This window comes from Drosophila eugracilis, unplaced genomic scaffold (genome assembly GCF_018153835.1).
Source record: "Drosophila eugracilis isolate 14026-0451.02 unplaced genomic scaffold, ASM1815383v1 contig_539, whole genome shotgun sequence".
In the NCBI taxonomy this organism is placed as follows: Eukaryota; Metazoa; Arthropoda; class Insecta; order Diptera; family Drosophilidae; genus Drosophila; species Drosophila eugracilis.
The window spans coordinates 126,961-146,952 of record NW_024573415.1 but is presented as its reverse complement, the minus strand read 5'-3'; the positions used below and the strand labels follow the sequence as shown (position 1 = coordinate 146,952).

Sequence of the window (19,992 nt, the reverse complement as noted above, 5' to 3'; positions counted from 1 at the left end):
AAGAAAAAAACTCACTCAATTGCGCTCGCCATGAATATTCTCCACGCTCTCTCCTCTTCGTTTTGTTATGAGTGGCAGCGTCTGTTTTGCTTTTGTTTAATTTTGTTGTTTTGTGTTCCGTTATAAAAGCGCCACTCTGCAGTTTTTCTGTTTTTTTTTTTACACTCTCTTTGCGAATTTCTCGTGCATGTGCATGCTTGTGCGTGTGTGTATGAGCGCAACTGTACCGGCGTCTTTTTTCTCGTTCATCTTCTTCCTTTTTTCTTGTTCGAGCTTTTTGTTGTTTTTGCAGCTGCCGTTTATCTTCTTTACACACTTCTTTCTCCGCAACTTCGTTTTATTGTTGTCTGCTTAACACCTCTCGACGCATGTACATATACATACATACATATGTACATGTATGTATGTAAATCCTTTTGGAAATCCACATGCAAAATGTGTCATGCAAAAGGAAAATGCAAAAGAAAAAAAAACAACAAATGCGTAGTTTGCCAACTGCTAAGAGAAGAATGTAAATAAACGGTAAATAAAGGGGTTAAACAATTACGACGCGAATTCTAGCGGCAAACTTTAATATTATTAAAGATTATAAATTAAACTTTATTTTATTCAATTTACAATTATAATATTGATATTATTACACATTATAATTTGTTATAAAAACAGTAAATAGTTTAAAAACAGTTAACTTCGATAACAAAAATGTAGAGCCGCTTAATGGGTTATGAATCAGTTATGGCAAAATACTCCAGACTTGAGCCTCTCAAATAATTAATACTTTTAAATTTGCACACTGCCGTTATCTTATGATACATAAGGCATCCAAAAGGTGGCGCTAAAACAATAAATTATAAAATTGAATGAAATATTGAGATAGCGACATTGTTGCCAAAGAAAAGACTAGTGCGCAATGCAATTACGATTATTCGCGTTATCAATTAGAGACGTTAGTTTCTGGCCTACGAGAAGCATAACTATAGCCCCGGGAACCAACTTTATCGCATACGAATTGCCATTACAGTTAAACCAGGAACACCTGTCGACGGCGGCGTCAACCTTACATTGTTGCTGCACGTGTAGACTGTTAAATATCAAGTCAAATGTCAGATCAAATGCATTATAATATTAAAAAATTTATTTGAATACATACGTATAATTAAATAAAACAAACGTCTGGCACACATAATACTTGGTTTCTGTAATAATGTATGTTAAAAAATTATTTAAAATTTTACTTTTAAGTAATTAATAATTATAGTATAGTAATTCAAATACTTTCATTTATCGATTTTTGAAATTTATCATTATCATTGTCATCTCTAAACGTTTTTAACGATCATGATGTTAGTTTAGCCGGTTACGTTATGTAGATAATTTATAAAAGCTTGGCAAGTTCTTGACAAAACCGGCAGCCACTTGTTGCTATTATTTACGCAGTTAGTTTTTCTCCACTTTCACACTTTTAATTTTCCCTCCCAAACAAAGACGAGACAAAAGTAATATTACAAAAAACTGAGCACGATGCGCAAAAATTTATTGCGCAAAAATAGAGCCACCAAAAAAAGAACAATTTCAAAATTTTGTTAAAATTGAACTCGGTGGCAAGAAAATGCAGGGGCGAAAAAAATGTTCGCAAAATGCGCGCCAATTTTGTTTCTGTCGGTAATGCAGTTTTTCTCTGTAAAAGCTTACTAAGAAAAGGGGTATATCACTTTTTGTATTATTATTTCCAATAACAAATATAACTGTACACTTTACGTTCCCTTAATTGATACATAATTAAGTTAATCAAAAGAATACTAACGCAAAACCGTGTTGTTATTACACATTTATTTATTTATTGTAAATAAACAATTTATTAAAATCATTTAATCATTTACATAGTTAGGGTAGCTTTCAAGTCGAGTTTCCAAAGCACATTTTTGTGCTGTGTCGACTTGTTGCGAAATCAAAACAAAATCCAAAGCGTGCAAAGGTGTGACAGAGAGGGCGAATGCACGCGCCAAAAAGTGCAATGGAAATTGACGGGGAAAAGTGGAAAAAAGGGGAATGTTGTGGAAATGGAAATCAAAGTGAAACGTAACGTAACGAAATCAGCGGGGTGACGAAAGTTGGAAGAACTTTGCGTCGCAACCACCTGATGATTTAATCGGCGGAAAAGGGCTCTAAGTCCTAGCATTTATAAAAATATTTTTTAATATTTGATGCATTTAAAATACATAAAATACAAATAAATTACATAGATTTGTGACTTGCTACTAGCAATCACTGCTCGGTTATGCATATATGTATGTATGTATATGAATGTATCTACATATGTATATATGTATATAACTGTGACACATACAATTTTCAACACACATTCAAAACAACAACTAATTAAGCACGCACATTTTTGTTTTAAGCATAACATTTTTTTCTTTTGCTTTTGCTCTTTGTTCCACAGCTTCTCACCAAATGCAATGAATTGTTCTTCCAAAAAAAATAACACTTTGCACTACATACATACATACATTTGTACACACATACATATGCAACTGTTTCCAAAAGAGCAATTCTTAGTGATGTGTTTTAAGAAGGAAGCAGCGAGAGCAAGTTGTACATGCTTATGTACATACATACATATGTACATATATATGTATGTTGATGAGTTAATGCATTCCGTTTAGTATTATTAGTGTGTGCAAAAAAAAAAAACAAATTGGAAGTGTATGTTTGTAACTGAACCACAATATACACACACATACATATGTACATATGCATATGCATACACAAAAGAGCAAAGGAGTCGAAATTGTACAGCGAACTAGCAAGAAAAATCAAAACATAAGAAAAAGGTTTTTATCTGAGCAGGATAGTTGGTACATACAAAATACATGTTATTGCTATATGATCTAATTAATAAATATTTAATTAATATATGATAAGCATATATTTAATTAATTTTTTGGATTTCCAAACAGAAATACAGAAATTTAACAGAAGATATTATTAGTATTTATAAACATGTAAATGTGCATATATACACACATACATACATACATATGGATGTAGTTCAATATTAAATATCGATAAAGTATTACCAAAATCAAATTATCCCTTCAAAAGATTGTGTCAATAATCGAAGTTTGGTTATTGCTAACCCTTTCCATCTTCATCCTCCACTTTCACCCCTTCTTCTGGTATTCGAAGTTTGTTATTTTTCGGTGGGTGTTTTTTTTATTGTCTTGCCTTTCATTTCAACATTTCATTGGCATAATTTAATTAGACTTGAGGTAGGTTCATGCAACTCATACTCGAAAAAAGGGAATATTTTTTGCCTTCTTGCTTTCTTTCTGTTTTGCGGTTTTTTCTTTGGTATTATTGTATTGTTTTTTTGTCGCCTCAAAGTTCACAAGTTCAATCAAGTTGACAAAACTGAAATTGGAGTTCTCTCATAAGGGGAGCGAGCGGAATGGATGGAGTAATAGAAATAGCAAGAAACAAAACAAAGAGTGAAAAAGAGCTTGAATTGCTAACATACATACATACATATGTGAATACAAATATGCATACATACATACACACACAACAAGAAACTTGTGTAAATAAAGTAAATAGATAATGGCGAGGGGACAAGGAGTTAAAGAACAAGCAGTATAAAAATAAGTCAAAAAAGGGCTAAACACAAACGGGAAAATAAGAAGAGGAACTTTTAAAAGAAGCTAACCAAATTGAAGCAAATAGAAAAGTGAGCTAATTATAAAAGGAAATGCACTTACAAAAGTCTTTTACAAGTACAAAAGGCATAAATCCATATGTACAGTATATTAAGAAACTCTTTAATTACTGAAAATTAATTATCTTAAAAAAATAATAATAATAGAAACATGTACAATGCAGTGTAAAGGCCACATAAATACATACATATGTATGTATGTACTTACATATATGCATATACCTATGCATAACACCTATATGCATAATTAATCTATTTATATTAGTACATAAATGCTATCTAAACAACATATACAGGGTAATGTTTATTATTATGCTTAGACTCATTGCCCCTACGGTATTTCATTATTTTAGGACTATTTACATAAAACTACATACTTTTATATGGAAAACTTAAAACAAAACCTATTTTTATATGTTTTCTGTTTATTATTTGCCAAGTGATGCAATTTCTCCATATTCTCAATTTCACTCATTTTGTACTCAATTTTTTTGTAAACACCACGCAGAGATTTTCTCTCTTTCACTCAACCGGCAAAACCGGCAAGTTGATGTGCTCAACGAAGAGAGCGAAAAACAAGACAGAGAGAAAAACCAAGAAATTGCGAGCGGGTTAACAAAAGACTTAAGTTATTTGAAAAACATCGAGTATAAAAAACGAATTGTGATGAAATAACAAAATGTCATCGAAGAACTTTTCAGAAACCAGGAATTACGTTGCAAAATGCAATAAATTCGGTATTTAAAAGCTTTTAAAAACACAAAACGACTCAAACTAAGCAATTGAGAGAACACATGAGAGATAGGCGGCGGCTGAGAGCGCATTTAACGAGAGCGAGAGAGCGGCTCGGATCCGGCAAGCCGAAAAAATGTTATTTAAGGAACAGTCACAACCGCAAACTATCTAACTTGCTATTTGTGTGGCGTCGCGTGTTCATCGCGAGTACATTTCTCTCTTCGCTCTGTGGATTTGGATTTTTGGCTGTTTTCCGCCCGACAAAAAAACCCAAACACATTTAAATAGTCTTATATAGTAAAAAAAAAAATAAAATTAAACATAAAAAAAGGAAAACCCTGAAGATACATAACTCTACACACACCAATATACCACACACACACCTATAACAACAACAGTAAAGAAAAATAAAATGCCACATAAAAGTTATAAAAGTGCTAAATACGCAGAAATACTCCAAGATCCCTGAATTCAAAAGAAAAACGAAAAAAGTACCGCGTAAAATATATAAATCAATGCAAATGAAAAACAAAAACTTGTGAAAAACTGGAAATATTAAAAAAAAATCTCTAAGAAAAAAAAGCAAGTGAAAAATAAACGGGAAGAATTTTTTTTGGTGTTCCTTATTTTGGTGTTTTTTTTTGCGACCGTTTTGCCCCCTTTTGACGCAAAAAGTGCGCAACAACACTTGTGAGACGGCGGGAACGGGGTAGAAATAGATATAGCCGAAACCGACTGGAAAGCAAAAAAGAAACTAACCAAATTGGATTACAATTAAACTGAATAGAGAGACGGATACGAGAACGCTGTTCAAAGAGGTGAGAGAAAAACATAGTGTATATATATATAAATCGTTTACCGGTATTTAATATTGACTTGAAAATATCGCGCGGCAATTCTAAGAATTTCGGCAAAAAAAACGACAAAACTTGTAATGGTGACTTTGTATATTAATATAAAATAACAAAATCTTAAAATCTTTTGAAAAGTAAATTGATGTGCCTCAACAAGATTTTTAAAATTATCTTGTCTTTTCTTGTGAAATTCTCCAAATTTAATTCTACAAATTTCCATGGCATTTATTTTTGTTTGTTTCGCGACTTGTGAAATTCTATAAATTGCCAGGCAATTATAAAAACATTCTAGAAAACGTTTTTTGACTAAAAATATTTGCAAATTTTAAAAATTTCAAAATCTTTGTTAAAAATTTAATTTTTGTGAGACTTAAAAGGATTTAACGGATATTTTAAATGAAATTTTTAAATTGAAATAAATAATAAGTGACAGAAACCAATACAATTTATGAATTGGAATAATAATTTTTAGTTGAAATTGTGAAAGTTTTAGTAATAAAATAAAGTGTTTTCTCCTTGTTTATTACAAATTTCGAAAATACTTAAATTTGTGTTCTAGATAAATAAAACGATCAGTTACTTAAATTTGTTTTCTAATTAAAAGTAAATTCCAAGAATCCTGTTAGCTTTACCAATTTTTTTTTTTGTTTTTTCACCGTTTAGTTTTTGTTCGTTATTCTCTGAAATGCAACGGATTCTGCTTAAAAGGAAAAGGAGAGAAAACAGCAACAAATAGTAACGCTTACAAAAGCTTAGAGATCAGTATTTATCAGTTGAAGGTCATTATATATATATATTCTTTTTTTTTTTTTTTAAGTAATAAATGCAAAGAGAGAACTGGAATACTCAACCTCCGTTTCAGCTCGTTTAAATTTATTTCTTTAAATATACTCGTATATATACTTATTTATATTATAGCTGTTGTCAAGAGCAGATATTCGCGGTTTTTGGGGGCAAATGGTTGATAGTTTATAAATAGAGCTATAGAGCATTTATTTACTTTTGTTGATAACACTTACTGAACTCTCGACGTTGCCTGACGTCATTGGATTTTTTACAATATTTAGTTAATTAATTTTAATAAAAAATATATTTTGTTACTAAATTATATATATATATATGTATAAAAAAAAAATAAAGAACATTTAGTAAATATACATTTTAAATATTATTTTTTTTAGACAGCCGATAAAACTCAGGAACATTTAAGATATTTAGTAATCAAACCAGATTCTGACACAATGGCATTATCGACTAATTCCCTATTGGATGGATTGGATGAAGTAGATCACATGATGTCCTTCCAATTTGATAACGTATTGGATAACGATTTGTTTTACCACGATGAAGCATTAGAAGCAATGTCCACAATTAAAAGTGATGTGGAGAGGATCGGTGATATGGTATTCGGAAGCTTAAAAACCGAGGAAGATATTAAGCCAGAGATCCGGAATGGCGATTGTATGTGGTCGTCAAATGTTGCCTGTTTGAGCATCGGCAACGCGGCAGCCAACCGTTCTGGTAACAACAGTGCAGCCTCGTCGTACAGTGAAAGCAATGCCTTACCGTTGTCTATGGTTTCTGGCTTCACAAATCCCTATAGTCTATATTTACAATCACAGACGACGGATGGTACATCTGATACCTACAGCCCCATAACCAGCCAGTCAAATAAGAACCAGGTTGGTGGTAATTCCGATAGTATACCAATCATTATGCCGACCATTAAGAAAGAAATCATTGATACGGACTATATGTTCAGCCAGAAGCGCCGGCGTTTGAGTGGTGGCGATAAGAAGTCCCAGATTCAGGACGCAGATCAATTGATACCGCCCGGTGGTAGTCTCCTCCGCAAAAGGAATAATAACCTAACAACATTGCCCATACGCAAAATAGAAGAGCGCTTGAATGATAACATAAATTACCTGAGACCCGATACACCTCATAGTCTTACCGATGAAGTGGCTGCACCAGAATTTAGACATAGTGTAGATTTGCGTGCCTGTGTTATGGGCAGCAATAATATCTCGCTGACCAACGAGGATAATTTCATTAATCAAATTAGCCGGGATCTTCAGAATGGAAAGGATCAGATACCCTCACGTTTCCCTACACCGGCATTAAACGATCTCCTTGATGTGCTCAACCAGCAAGTTAATTCAACAAACAGCCAACAGCAATCGATGTCCAATAGCCTAGATATGGATGAACAACAGCAGGCGATCGATATTGCCACTGGTTCGACCACAGTGACCTCTCCACCGTCGACCGGTTCTGATAGCGATTCGGATGATGGTGAATCCCTTAGCTTTGGACTGCGTCATCATCGCAGTACCAAGACAAGCAACAACAACGCCACCACCGCCAACAGCAGCAGCAACAACAACAGCAGTAGCAACAACAATAACAACAACGGAATCTACATGATGCACATCAGCGATCACAGTTACACGCGCTGCAACGATATGGTGGACGATGGACCCAATCTTGAAACTCCTTCCGATTCCGGTAAGTTTATAACACTTAGCTTTTGTAGTATTTATCAAATTATAAACTCTAGTCAGTTTGTCCGTAATAATCATATCTCATATATTTATGTAAAGTTAAAAAGGGTATTTAAATTTGATATTGGCAATGTTTTTTGTAACAAATATATAAAGTAAATATAACTTTAAAGCCACACCCAGGAATATATATTTATAAAGGCTATCCCGATCTGTGGATTTACAGTTAGCAGTGGTGTTGAAATTTAGTATGCGCATCAACATTGCCACCTACCACAACTACCACTGTTTATTATGGCCCCTTTGTGTAGCGCAATACTAATTATAGAAATAGGATAACACTCATGGGGTGGTCGATTAATTTCCAACCACCTCCACCAGTATTTCCCACACACACACATACACCGCTTTTGGGTGTTGCACATTCAACTAGTGTTCGCACTTCCGTTTCGTGTGGGTGCAAAATAACGCCCAAGCAGGCACACACATAAGTACTACACTGAAAGCAACCGGAAAATCGATCGGCGGAAAACGCCTACGTCAACAGCAAACGTAGTAAACTTGTTACGTTGCACACAGAGAAATAAAAACAAAAAAAAAAAACAGTGAAAAACACGCCCACGCGACGCCGGCGTCTGTCTGCGGTGGTTTTCCATTTTCCATTGATTTTTGTGCTTTTCGCTTGCTTTTGGGCTTTCCTTTATGATTTTTCCCATTTTTACCCCCCGAACTTAACTTTTGCCACCAACAATGGGGAAAATGTTGGCGCGTGGCTTTCATGGCTCATTGTGTTTATTTGTTCCATGTCGTCATCCTCTCTCTTCCGAAAAATCATATCACCCGGGGGATGATGATGTTCTTGCGCAGAACTACGCCCAATATAAAAAATAACCCACCAAAGATATATATATATATATAATATATATATACCTACATATACATATTGGGATATGTCTCTCTCTCTCGGGCCAACACCCCGATTTTCTTGGGTTTTGCTTGCCGGTTTCACTGTTGTGCGATTTTCAAGGATGTCTGGTCACTGGCCACGTGGCAGACAGCCCCAAAATTTTCCTTCCTCCTTGGCGGCATTTTCTATACCCATGGAAATACGAAAATATTGGGTAGTCTAGACTGTATTAAATAGTATTCCTAACACTTCATATTACTGAGTTAAGGAAAACTAATTTTGTTTACAAATATTCAAGCTCTTTCATAATTATTTGTTTTTCATGTTGTAAGTTTTTGTAGGGTATAATTCCAGTCGCTTCCTGACCTTAGTCACTTTTAGCTTCACTTTTTACTCGAGTTCAACGTCTGCTTCTCTCTCATTTTGGCGCGCAAATCGTTATCCATTGAGCAACCCTCGCAAGCTTACGTCACGCCAATAATCTTGATTTTTACTACGTGTTACGCTACAACTACAACTACAACTGCAAACGCGAGTGCATTTTGTTTCTACTACAACTACAATGGCCATAAACATTTACTACTACTATTTTATGGAACTTGTATAAGTGCAAGCTTTTCCGCTTATTAAAAGGCAAAAAAATAAAGTCCCAATTTCTTTTTTTTTGTTAAATATTAAATTGGAATATAAAACATAATAATTTTAGAAAAATTAAAAACCAACACACTTAAAATTTTTGTGGCTAAGAGAAAATGCGATAAACTTGTGACGGCGATTGATTGCCTTTCTTGTTTATTTGCGCGCTCTCTCCTTCTCTGTTTTGCAATTGCCGAGTGCAGTTAAACCAAGAAATTGCAGCAACAACGATTTTTGCACGTTTGTTTTGGTTTTTACGCTTTGCTTTTTTGATTTTCTGTATTTTTTTTTGCTTTTGGGTTGTGTTGTCTGCTTTTGTGTGTTTTTTCGCTTTTGCTTTTGCTTTTGATTCATGTTGTGCTTTTGCATTTCTTGTTGCCAAGCGCTCCACATATTTATTTATTTTTTCCCGCTGCGGAAAAGAATAGAACACAAATTGGAAATAAAAAAAAGTCGTAAAAATGAAGAAAAACGCCCACGGTCTGGTCTAATTTATTTATTTTAATTTTGCGTCGTTCAAAATTAGTTAGAAAGGCAAAAATTCAAATAGAAATTGAAATATGGTACTTAATAGCAGAGCAAAAAAAAAAAAAAAAAAAAAAAAAGAAACCAGCAAATTATCATAAATTGGTGACGAAAGTCACTATAATTTTTCCACTGATAATTTAGCAACTAAAAATCTTGACACAAGTGGTTCGAGATTAGTTACTTAATTTTCTTTCATTTTTTTTTTTTTTTTTGGTATGTATTTCCCCTTGGAAATAGATATAAAAATAGAAATAGGCAGAAGAAACTACTGAAGAAGAAATCAGGTGCGTGCCTCAGATTAGCAAATATATAAGTAGCTAGCCCTCTCTTGCTCACACACACAACTGCGTGACGATTGCGAGAGTGAGATAGCGTTAGCCGAAGGCACGCACTTGTATCAATATCAATTATTTTTCTTTATTTTTTTTCTCTCACTGTATTAGTTAGTGAGGTGGGGTGGGGGGTTTGGCTTTCTTTATCGCTATGCTGCAGTCTTCTAATTAGTATAAAAGCTTAGGCCGTGGGAGCAAGCGAGATGAGGCGTGTCACGTGCGAGCAAGAGGGGTGGTTGGCAACAACGCACAAAATTTGCCAAATAGATAAGGCTTACGGGGGTGTGAGCGAGACACCAGATGGCACATGCCTATGTTGGCGCCTCTATATATATGTATATGTATATATACATACACAAACGTATATATATATATACATTTACATTTTGGTAGTGCGTGTTGGTTTCTGGCATTTCGCACCTTGCGATTGTGTGTGCGGCTTTTTGGAAAAATGTTAATGAACTGAACCAAGGTCAGTCAGTCAGCCGCTGGAAAAAAGTCAAAAAGTGCGTAGAAAACGAAATGGCGGGGGTTGGCAAAAAAAAAAAAAAAAAAAAAACCCACAGAAAGCTAATTTAACTTTTATGGCCAAAAGCAAGTTGGAAAAACAGCGAATTATATCTAGCATTACTTTTTGGGCTTATTTTCGCTTTTCACTCAGCTCTTTAATTTATGCATTTAGAAGAAGTCAACAAGTGAAAGTAAAAGTTTTTCTATAATAAATAATCAGTGAATATTTGAGATTTGTTTATTATTAATATTTATAACTTATTTATTATAAAGAACCCAAAAAGCATAATAGAATAAATCTTAGTATCTTTTAAATAAGGGAGCCCTTTGTAATGGCAAAAAAAACCGCTGTTACCAATGGTCCTTATGCTTGATTCTTTCGTACATATTTCGACGGTTTCTTTCGACTGTTGCTAGGCGTCTTTTTCTCCCCGTCCTTATCTAACATTGTTAGTGCCATCTCCCTCTGATGTACGAATTGCGTCGTAGTTGTTCGTCTTGTTTTTGCTTTATTCGCACACGTGTAGCAATAAATTGTTATGCTCAAGGTCGCAAAAGCGGCGACGTCGGCGTTATAAAATAAAAAAGAAGAAAAAAGACAAAAAAAAAAAAAACAAAAGCCCATAAAGAGCAAAGCTTTTTCCCCCTCTCGCTCTCACGCACTTTGCACAGCTTTATTTATTTATTTTTTTTTTTTTTTTCTTAACAAACGAGCCTCCCTTTTAGCGTTTATGAGAGATTTCCTGTATATACATACTTATATCATATATATGTGTGTATCTACAAATAAATATATAGAAAGAAGAGATGTATCCACGCCCAAGAATGTTGCCAAAAAAAAAAAAGCTCAACTTGGAAATGTTGCCAGACGTTTTTTCTTCATAATTTATGAGCTAGTTACGTTATTACATTAAGGATTCTCCCCCCCGCCCATGCGACATATATTATAGTCTATGATCATCATGACTGATATGTCGCATTGCGACGTCGTGCAACATTAGTCATTATTTCGAAAGTTTTCTAGAGTTTTCTTGCTATCGGAAAAGGTTTGCTTGATGACTCACATCCTGCTTTTCCTCCGATGATGAAATTCCCACTGACTACGTCACAACAACAAAAAAAAAAAAAAAAAAAAAGAGGAAAAGCGAAAAAATCAAATAGGCGGAGGCAAAAAAATAAAATAAATAAGAGGGAGAGAAGTGCAAGAAATGCGCGTGGGAAAAATCTGTCAATGCAGCGGAAGCACTGTTTTTACCGCTATTGCTTCTACAACAGCAGTGGTTAATTAAATATGATTTTGTTTCACTTTAAATTCAAGAAAAGGTAGATCAAATCTATTTAAGAATGTTTATCTGCTTAGTTTTAAAGTAAAATCGATTTTATTATCTCATTGTTTATTCAACAATTTACTCGTGTATGACCCATTTCGTTGGCCATTGGTGTGGCAAATTGCGGTTGAGCGACATGTTGCTAGCAGATGTTGCTGTTGCGGCTGCAATTTCTGTTTCAGTTACCGATGCAGATGCATTTTTTGCTGCAGCCACTGTTGCTGTTTTGTCTCCTTAACCTTTGGAAAAAGTGCAACATTTGTTGCTGTGTTGCAGTTGCAATTTATTTGATTTTCATGCGAAATGCCAACGCAAAAGCATATAGGGTGGTGAGGCGTGGGAAAATTTCAAAAAGTCATGCCCACGTGCTTTTTACATATATGTTGTTTACGTTCTTTATTTTCCCTCGCTTCCAAGAAATTGCAAATTCGTTAGAATTCTTTAAATGTTTGCGATTGTAAACAAATATAAAAGTGCAAGGCGCGAACAAGTCAAATTACTCATCATCCAGCGATGATCTAAACAGTCTGAATGAACTTTCTTCCAAATGTTAATTTATTATTTAAGTATACATATATGTATATATATATATATACTATGGGGATGTGTCAAAAGTCGCAGACGCAGATCAAAAAATAAACAACAACAGGGTTTGTTATTAAACAAAGTCCGTATAGTGCGGTAAATGAAAAGGGGGGTGTGGAAGTCAGTCGGTAGTCTCCGAGAATTTGTTTAATTTTACGACGTGCGCTACAGTGGTTGACTTACAAGTTTCTAAATGAAATTGATTAAGAAAAATGGCAATTGAAAATGTTTAATAATTAACTTTTCATTGCCTAAAAATGAATAAAATTTGAATAATGAATAAAAAGATGATGGTTATGATGACGATGACTAATTCCCTCGCAACATTTTATCTTCAAGTGATCTCAATTTATCCCACTGTATTTTTTTTGCCCAGTTATCGCTTGTCGTCGCTCTTTTATTTTTATATAGGCTTTTTTAAAGAATTCTTGTCTGTATTACATCATTTTGGCTTTGCCTTTGCTTTTGCCATTTCAATTTCGTTTGCCTGACGACGACGATGACGACCCATGGGGTATTTTAACCCTCTTCCATATGATGATATATCTGCAGCATCTCCATCTGCTTGTATATTGATGATGCACTTGTCCCCTTTATTTTCGTTTTTTTTTTCTTCAATATATATATATATATACTTGTCTGCTTTTAGGTCTACCCTTTGAGCTGTCTGTCCGCATCATATCTCACCGTAGTATTCCCCCTTTCCTATGCTAATTTTATAGGGCAAAAGGCGTCTCTATATACATCTATATCTCTGTGCATATATATGCACTTAGTACGTATGCATGGGCAGGAAAAACCCAACCCACCGCCTCCCCCTTTTTTTCTCCCTGCACTAAAGTTGCGCAACATGTGGCGGCTTGTGTGCATTTTATTTGCAATTATAATCAACCGGCAGCTTCCTCTTTGGCATTTTTGATACCCTAAGTAAAAGGGTTACAGACATTTTTCAAAAAAGTTGTTCCATAATCGGATATAAAAAGATGGGGAAGACCTTATCGCGCCTGGAACTCTCTAGCATTCCAAATTTCATCACCTCGCTAAAAAAAAAAAGTAATCTTTTTTTTGTTTCCTAAGATATCTTGATCAAATTTGGTATGTGTTTAGTTAAGGCTAAAATATACACAGCTTTTCCAAGTTCCATAACCAATGCGAAAAAAGGGTATTGAAATGTCTTATAGCCATCCTTTGCCGGCTTTTCTGCTCTCGGCTTTGCTGTTTTTTTTTTTTTATTACGATTTGATCTTGGCTTCGTTCGCTTAGCAACTAAAGTTTCTGCTGTTGTCTCGAATAAATAAAAAAAAAAAAAAAAAGTTGCTTTGTTTGGTCTGTCTGCTTCTTTTACTCGGTTTCTTGTATTTTAATACAGCAAACGAGTTTGTCTGGTTTTTGTCTCTCGGTTTTTTTTTGTTTTTTGTTTTTTAAGTTAGCGAGAGAGCAGAAGAGATGAGATTTATAATGGTATAGAAGAGACAGCATCCGATTTCCACGGAATAACTGTTATCGCAATAGCTTTCGGCTCCCTAGTTTTTATTTTTATTATTATTATTATTGTATCAGAGAGTATCTGTGAATGCACTTTTGCCGGGGTGTGTACCAGATGCAGTTTGCATTTTGATGATAATAAGAAATAAGGGAGGGAGAATAGGAGGATTGCATTTTTGTGTATTTGTTTTTTTTTTTTTAAATCATTCATTCATTGTCTATCGAGAAACTTGGTATGGTTGGGTATCAGTCTGGAAATTCCCCTTTCGCGGTATTGAAATAAAGCTGCTGTTCCCTGGAAATCTCGCTTGACAGTTGTTGTTCCTCTGATTTGTTTTCTTTTGTTTTTTGCATTTATTTATTTTAAGTTTAAGTCGTGCGTCTGTTGTTTATGGCTGTTTTACTAGAATTTAGTTTGAAAATTTCCCCGGCCATGTGTGTTTAATTAAACTATTTTAATTTAGTATTCAATTGATGATTTTATGTTGTTTTTTTTTTATAGGTTTTTATTTTATGGAGTGTACCCGTTTTAGTGTCTATTCTAGTGGCATTCCACAGGGTTTTCTGTCCAGTTCAGAGGGAGTTTCTACCTCATCAACTTGTGCACTTTTTCTTATTTTTATGACGAAAAATGGCCGTCGAAGAGGCTGCCGCCGCAGCAGCAGCAGCAACATTCCAAGATTTTTACGACGGGGGGGAAGAGGAGATATCTTGGTGGTCTGTTGGTTGTCTAGCCAAAGTGGAATGATGACGTTGGCAAAAAAAAAAAAAGAGCGCTGAAAAAAAAATGAATCAAGAACTTGCTTCTTGTGGTGGCTCCTTTTCTTCTCGGTTTTCTTTATCTCTCGATTCTCCTTAAAGAATCTGACTCATGCCCACTCAGGCATTTCTTCAACAGGTTTCGATTTCGTTGCGGTTTCCAGTTGGGGATTTATTTAATGTTTATTTTTCGCCAGTCTCTCCCATGCACTTGATCTTGCAACTTGTTGCACTTGTCAGCAGTCGCAGTCTCACCACCATCTCCTCACCTCTCCTCCGCAATATTCTCGGTTCCTTATTTACCTTGTTGCCAAGCGTAAAGTTTGCTTTTTTCCTTGCTTGCACAGTTGCTTGTTTTAAAAGAGAAAAAAAAAAAGTGTAAAAAAATTATTTGAACAGTTGAAGTCAAAATGAACAAACACCAAAAATTTTTGATTCATTTGAAGGCCAAATTCTTGGTTAATTAAAAAGTATGAAATAATAATGATAAAGTGCATACAAGAGCAAAAAAAAAAATAATTGCAAAGTCTTCTGCGAGTTATTATCGTCAGGCAATTCTTTTTTTTTTTTTTTTTTTTCCAAATGCCAAAGCCCTGCAAATCTATTTCCCTGTGGCAAGTTTAATGACCCTTGTTAAGAATTATGACTTAGGTGGTCGCAGAAAAAAACAATAATATATATATAAGAGGGAAAGGAACAAAAACTGCTAAAGCGGATTAGTGTGTCACCGTTTGGGGGTATAGTTTCTGTTTCTAGATATATATATATATATAGAGTATCCAGTGTATCAGACTTCAGGAAGCAATAGATTTGCACGGATTTTAATTTCAAGTGGCGTCGCGACAGTCAGACGACAACGACGACTACGCCACCGCCGCCGCCGCCCTTTTGTGTTGACGTCATTGGTCTGTCTCCGCCTATTTGTTTTGCCTTCTTTTATTGTATTTTATATGATTTTGCTTTGCCCTGCTTTATTCTTTACTTCTTTTACCCCCAAACATCCCACAACCCCCCCACTTTTCACATAATTCCGCCTGGCAACAGAGAAAGCCGGGGATATATATATATATATATATATATTATAGGGATAGCAAGATAATATTGGTTGGGGGCACAACCCGGAGCAGCTTTTTGCTGTACTACACTCTTCCGTTTCGCTAATTTACCGCTTCCGTTGCGACCATTGAACCAAAGAAGAAGAAGAAGCCAAAACCGGCGCACTCATATACAGTGCGTTGCATAATTATATTGGCATATATTAAAAATATATAGCAAACAACTCATTTCAAGACATTTCGAGGAGCAGTTTTTCATGAAATTATAACAAGAACTTACTTATAAGAAGAAGGGGAATATCAGTCTTCAGTAAAAAGGAATTGAATCGATGAAATGCATTTATAAGAAAAGGATTCTACAATGCAATTAAACAAGAAAGCAGCCAATATTGAATGAATGAAAGGATTTTCCAATCAGAAACTTGTATAATCATACATACATATATAATACACATCAACCATCCATCAATCAAGAAAACACCTTGCTAACCACAACACTTTTTCTACTATCCCCCATGCAGATGAGGAAATCGATGTGGTCTCGTACACGGACAAGAAGCTGCCCACGAATCCCTCGTGTCACGTTATGGGCGCCCTGCAGACCAAGATGGCCCACAAGATATCCATTGATCACATCAGGCAGAATCCGCGCTACAACACCAACTACAATCTGCCGTACACGCCGGCCAGCAGCAGTCCCGTTAAATCCGTAGCCAACTCTCGCTACCCATCGCCATCGAGCACTCCTTACCAGAATAGCTCATCTGCTTCGCCATCCTATTCGCCGCTATCCATGGACTCATCAAATGTCAGCTCTAGCAGCTCCAGTTCCAGTTCGCATTCGAGTTTCACCATCACCAATCCGAACACCAAGGGACGCAAGCGAACGTGCCTGAAGACACCAGGAGGTGGAATCACCTCTAGCATGGTACTGCCGGGTGGTGGCATGCAAAACAACAACGCCATGATGACCAAAAAGTGTCGCGGCAAGAAGCTGGTTAACTCTTCGGCCTTGTCTTCGGGCAGTATATCACCGATTTCGGGTGGTCAGGATACTGATCCAATGGATCGCAACTGGCAGCGACGCAATGGCGGAAGCAATGGTATGGCTTCCAGTGCCAGCACAAGCAGCAGTGTCCTCCGGAAGGACTTTGTTTTGGGTTTGGACGAGGCTGATACGATCGAGAAGCGTAATCAGCATAATGATATGGAGCGCCAGCGTCGCATTGGCTTAAAGAACCTCTTTGAGGCTCTGAAGAAACAGATCCCCACCATTAGGGACAAGGAGCGGGCTCCGAAAGTGAATATACTGCGCGAGGCGGCCAAGTTGTGCACTCAACTGACCCAGGAGGAGCAAGAGTTGAGTAAGCAACGCCAGCTGTTGAGCATGAAGCTCAAGCAGCAACAGGAGATCCTTGCCCGCTACAAGCTGGTGAAAACCGAACCGCACTCCTCGGTCAGTGGATAGTGTTGTCTCGTACTATCGGCTTAAGGCGGCGGCGTAGAGCTAGGTACCTCATAGTAACCTAATTTTTCTTTTTTTTTTTTTTGGCCTTGATTTTTCTTTTTGATTTACCTTTGATTTGATTCGTTCTTGACCTTAAGCCTTTGATATATATATATATGTAGAAAATAGGATTTTTTTTTCTGTGGAGAACTTCAATATCAGCTAGTAGGTTATATAATATATTTAAAGATTTGCTTGCTTTTTTTTTTTTTTTTTGTACCATTCAACAGGGAGGGAGAAGGTGTAACTCTACCCATCTCTCTCTACAAGTGATTTAACAAATTTTATTTGTTTAATGTGATATATAATATGATTTTCTTTCCGCGCGAATCGATTTGGCATGGAAATTAACGAGAACCGGTTTTATGGAATCAAGATGAAGTGTTTTTTTTTTCGCTGCATATATTAAAAATTACACTAGGATTAGACTTAAGACTTAGGTTTTAGGTAGGGGGGGGGTCCCTGTATATATATAATATAACATTATTCTTTAGGTTATATTATAATTATTTTTTTGAATTGGCTACTTAACCATGAAGTAAACAAAAAAAAAGTAAGGGAAAACATGATTAACACAACAACTACAAAACAAACAAAAATAAGGACAAAGAACCAAACAATGAAAACTGAAAGTAAAAGTGAAGAAAGATAGAGATAGAGCATAGAAAGCGAGCGAGCGAGAGAGATAGATAGAAGAGTGAGGAGAAATACAAACAAACAAACAAACAAACAAACGAAAAGGGAAACACAAAAAGAAAAACAAAAACAAAAACGGATACGGAAAACAGACAAAAGTTACAACGAAAGAGCCACAAAGAGGAGATAGATGGAGCACACAAAATCGGAAGTGAGAGAACGATGATGGAGAGAGATATATAGGAATATATTAGTATAGCTAAAAGTAGAATTTTTGGTTATAAAAAAAAAAAACAAATACCCGAACACACAAAATGGTTCCAAAAAAAAAAGTACTTCTTGACGAAGCAATAAGCGGGAACCCTATATAATTCGACCCTGGTTGGCTAGTTTTACCTAGAAGAACTACTAACCACTTTATATAACTATGGGTAAACATTTTTTACATGCGCTTTTGAGTCCTATATCTTTAAAGAGGCGCGCATCCTTGCAGCAGTAAAACCCCAACCTACTATATCTGCATGAATCACCTTAATGCTTTTGCTTAGAAACCCAGATATCCCAATGCTATAACCCATTTATATAAATATATGTATATTTATATATATATATATATACATATATTTATAGACCTGTTAAATGACGCGAAGAAGAAAGGGAAAACGCTTTTTATATAGTTAGACCCCAAAAACAAAACAAAATAACTTGAACTCTACTGCCTATATTGAGAAAATACATTTTATTTGCTATGAAGATTCAAATATGAATACAGTTATATAAGTGTACATATATAGGAACCTTTTTACAATCATTATCTTTTACTATATATATATATATTTTTTTTTGCTAGGTATATATATATATAAATATATATATTTTTTAACTGATAACTATGCATATGAAATGCGCAAAACTTAACGAAAACAAAACGGAATTAAGAAAACTTTAAACTATTTAATAGTGCTAAATCTAAACGAAAACCTCTCTTGAATAGCTGATATATATATATATATATATGAATATAAATATTAATAAGAAGTGAGAGAGCGAAAGAGTGGAGAAATTGGCTGCAAAGTTTGTGATTGGAGTTTAGAGAGATATATACACCCACGACCCAAGACCCAAGAGAACTCAAACTTTTGTGAGCTGTTTAACTGTCGATTTTTTGCTAATAAGTTATGGCCTCTCGGCAATATGTTATAATATAGATATATATATATGTATGATAAACGATTATAACAATTGTTTACACGCATCTAAATATCAACTAAAAATAACTACTACTAAACTAAAGGACTTGGAGGATAAATTAAGGGAATGCGAATGAAGTTAAATTAGCGCATGATGAGAGATGATGTGAGGGAGGGAGGTATGTAGGAGGGAAACACGAACGCGATTCTATGGAAATGTCAACTGTTATTTAGGTTTAGAAACAGAAAAACACACATGATATGATGACCAGAAATTGAATTAGACGGCGGGGGGGTAGAGGTTATAAGTGTATAAAACTATATACATATATACATATAACTCGCAAATTTCTATAGTTCATAGGGCGTCGTTTCAACGACATTTTTTGTGAGTTCTAGGCTAAAAATACTTACCATACCGAAACCCAAATAAACATATATATATATATATATATATCCTACATATATATTCATTTTTGTTTTCTACTAGCTTTACATTTGAGCCCATGAATTATTTTTTTTTATCTTATACTTTCCTTTTTTTATTACGCCGCCGCAAAATTCTTTTTTTTTAAAAAAAACTACTTAACTTTCTTTTTTCATTTTTCTTTTGAATATTAAAAAAAAACAAAAAACTACACTAAAAACGAAAACTTGTTAAATTGGAAAACAAAATATTTCATATGCGTGGACAAACAAATAAAAAGTATATTTTTGTATTGT

The 19,992-nt window shown here is 34.9% G+C and overlaps 1 protein-coding gene across 1 annotated transcript; it reads left to right on the top strand.

Annotated features, from left to right (window-relative positions):
* The first annotated feature begins 4,614 nt into the window (after positions 1–4,614).
* On the top strand, positions 4,615–19,538 carry LOC108104317 (myc protein). The gene is made up of 3 exons (XM_017210301.2): positions 4,615–5,271; positions 6,489–7,815; positions 16,458–19,538. The coding sequence occupies exons 2-3, from the start codon at positions 6,549–6,551 to the stop codon at positions 17,402–17,404; spliced, it is 2,214 nt and encodes a 737-aa protein (XP_017065790.1). The 5' UTR covers positions 4,615–5,271; positions 6,489–6,548; the 3' UTR covers positions 17,405–19,538.
* The last annotated feature ends 454 nt before the right edge of the window (positions 19,539–19,992 follow it).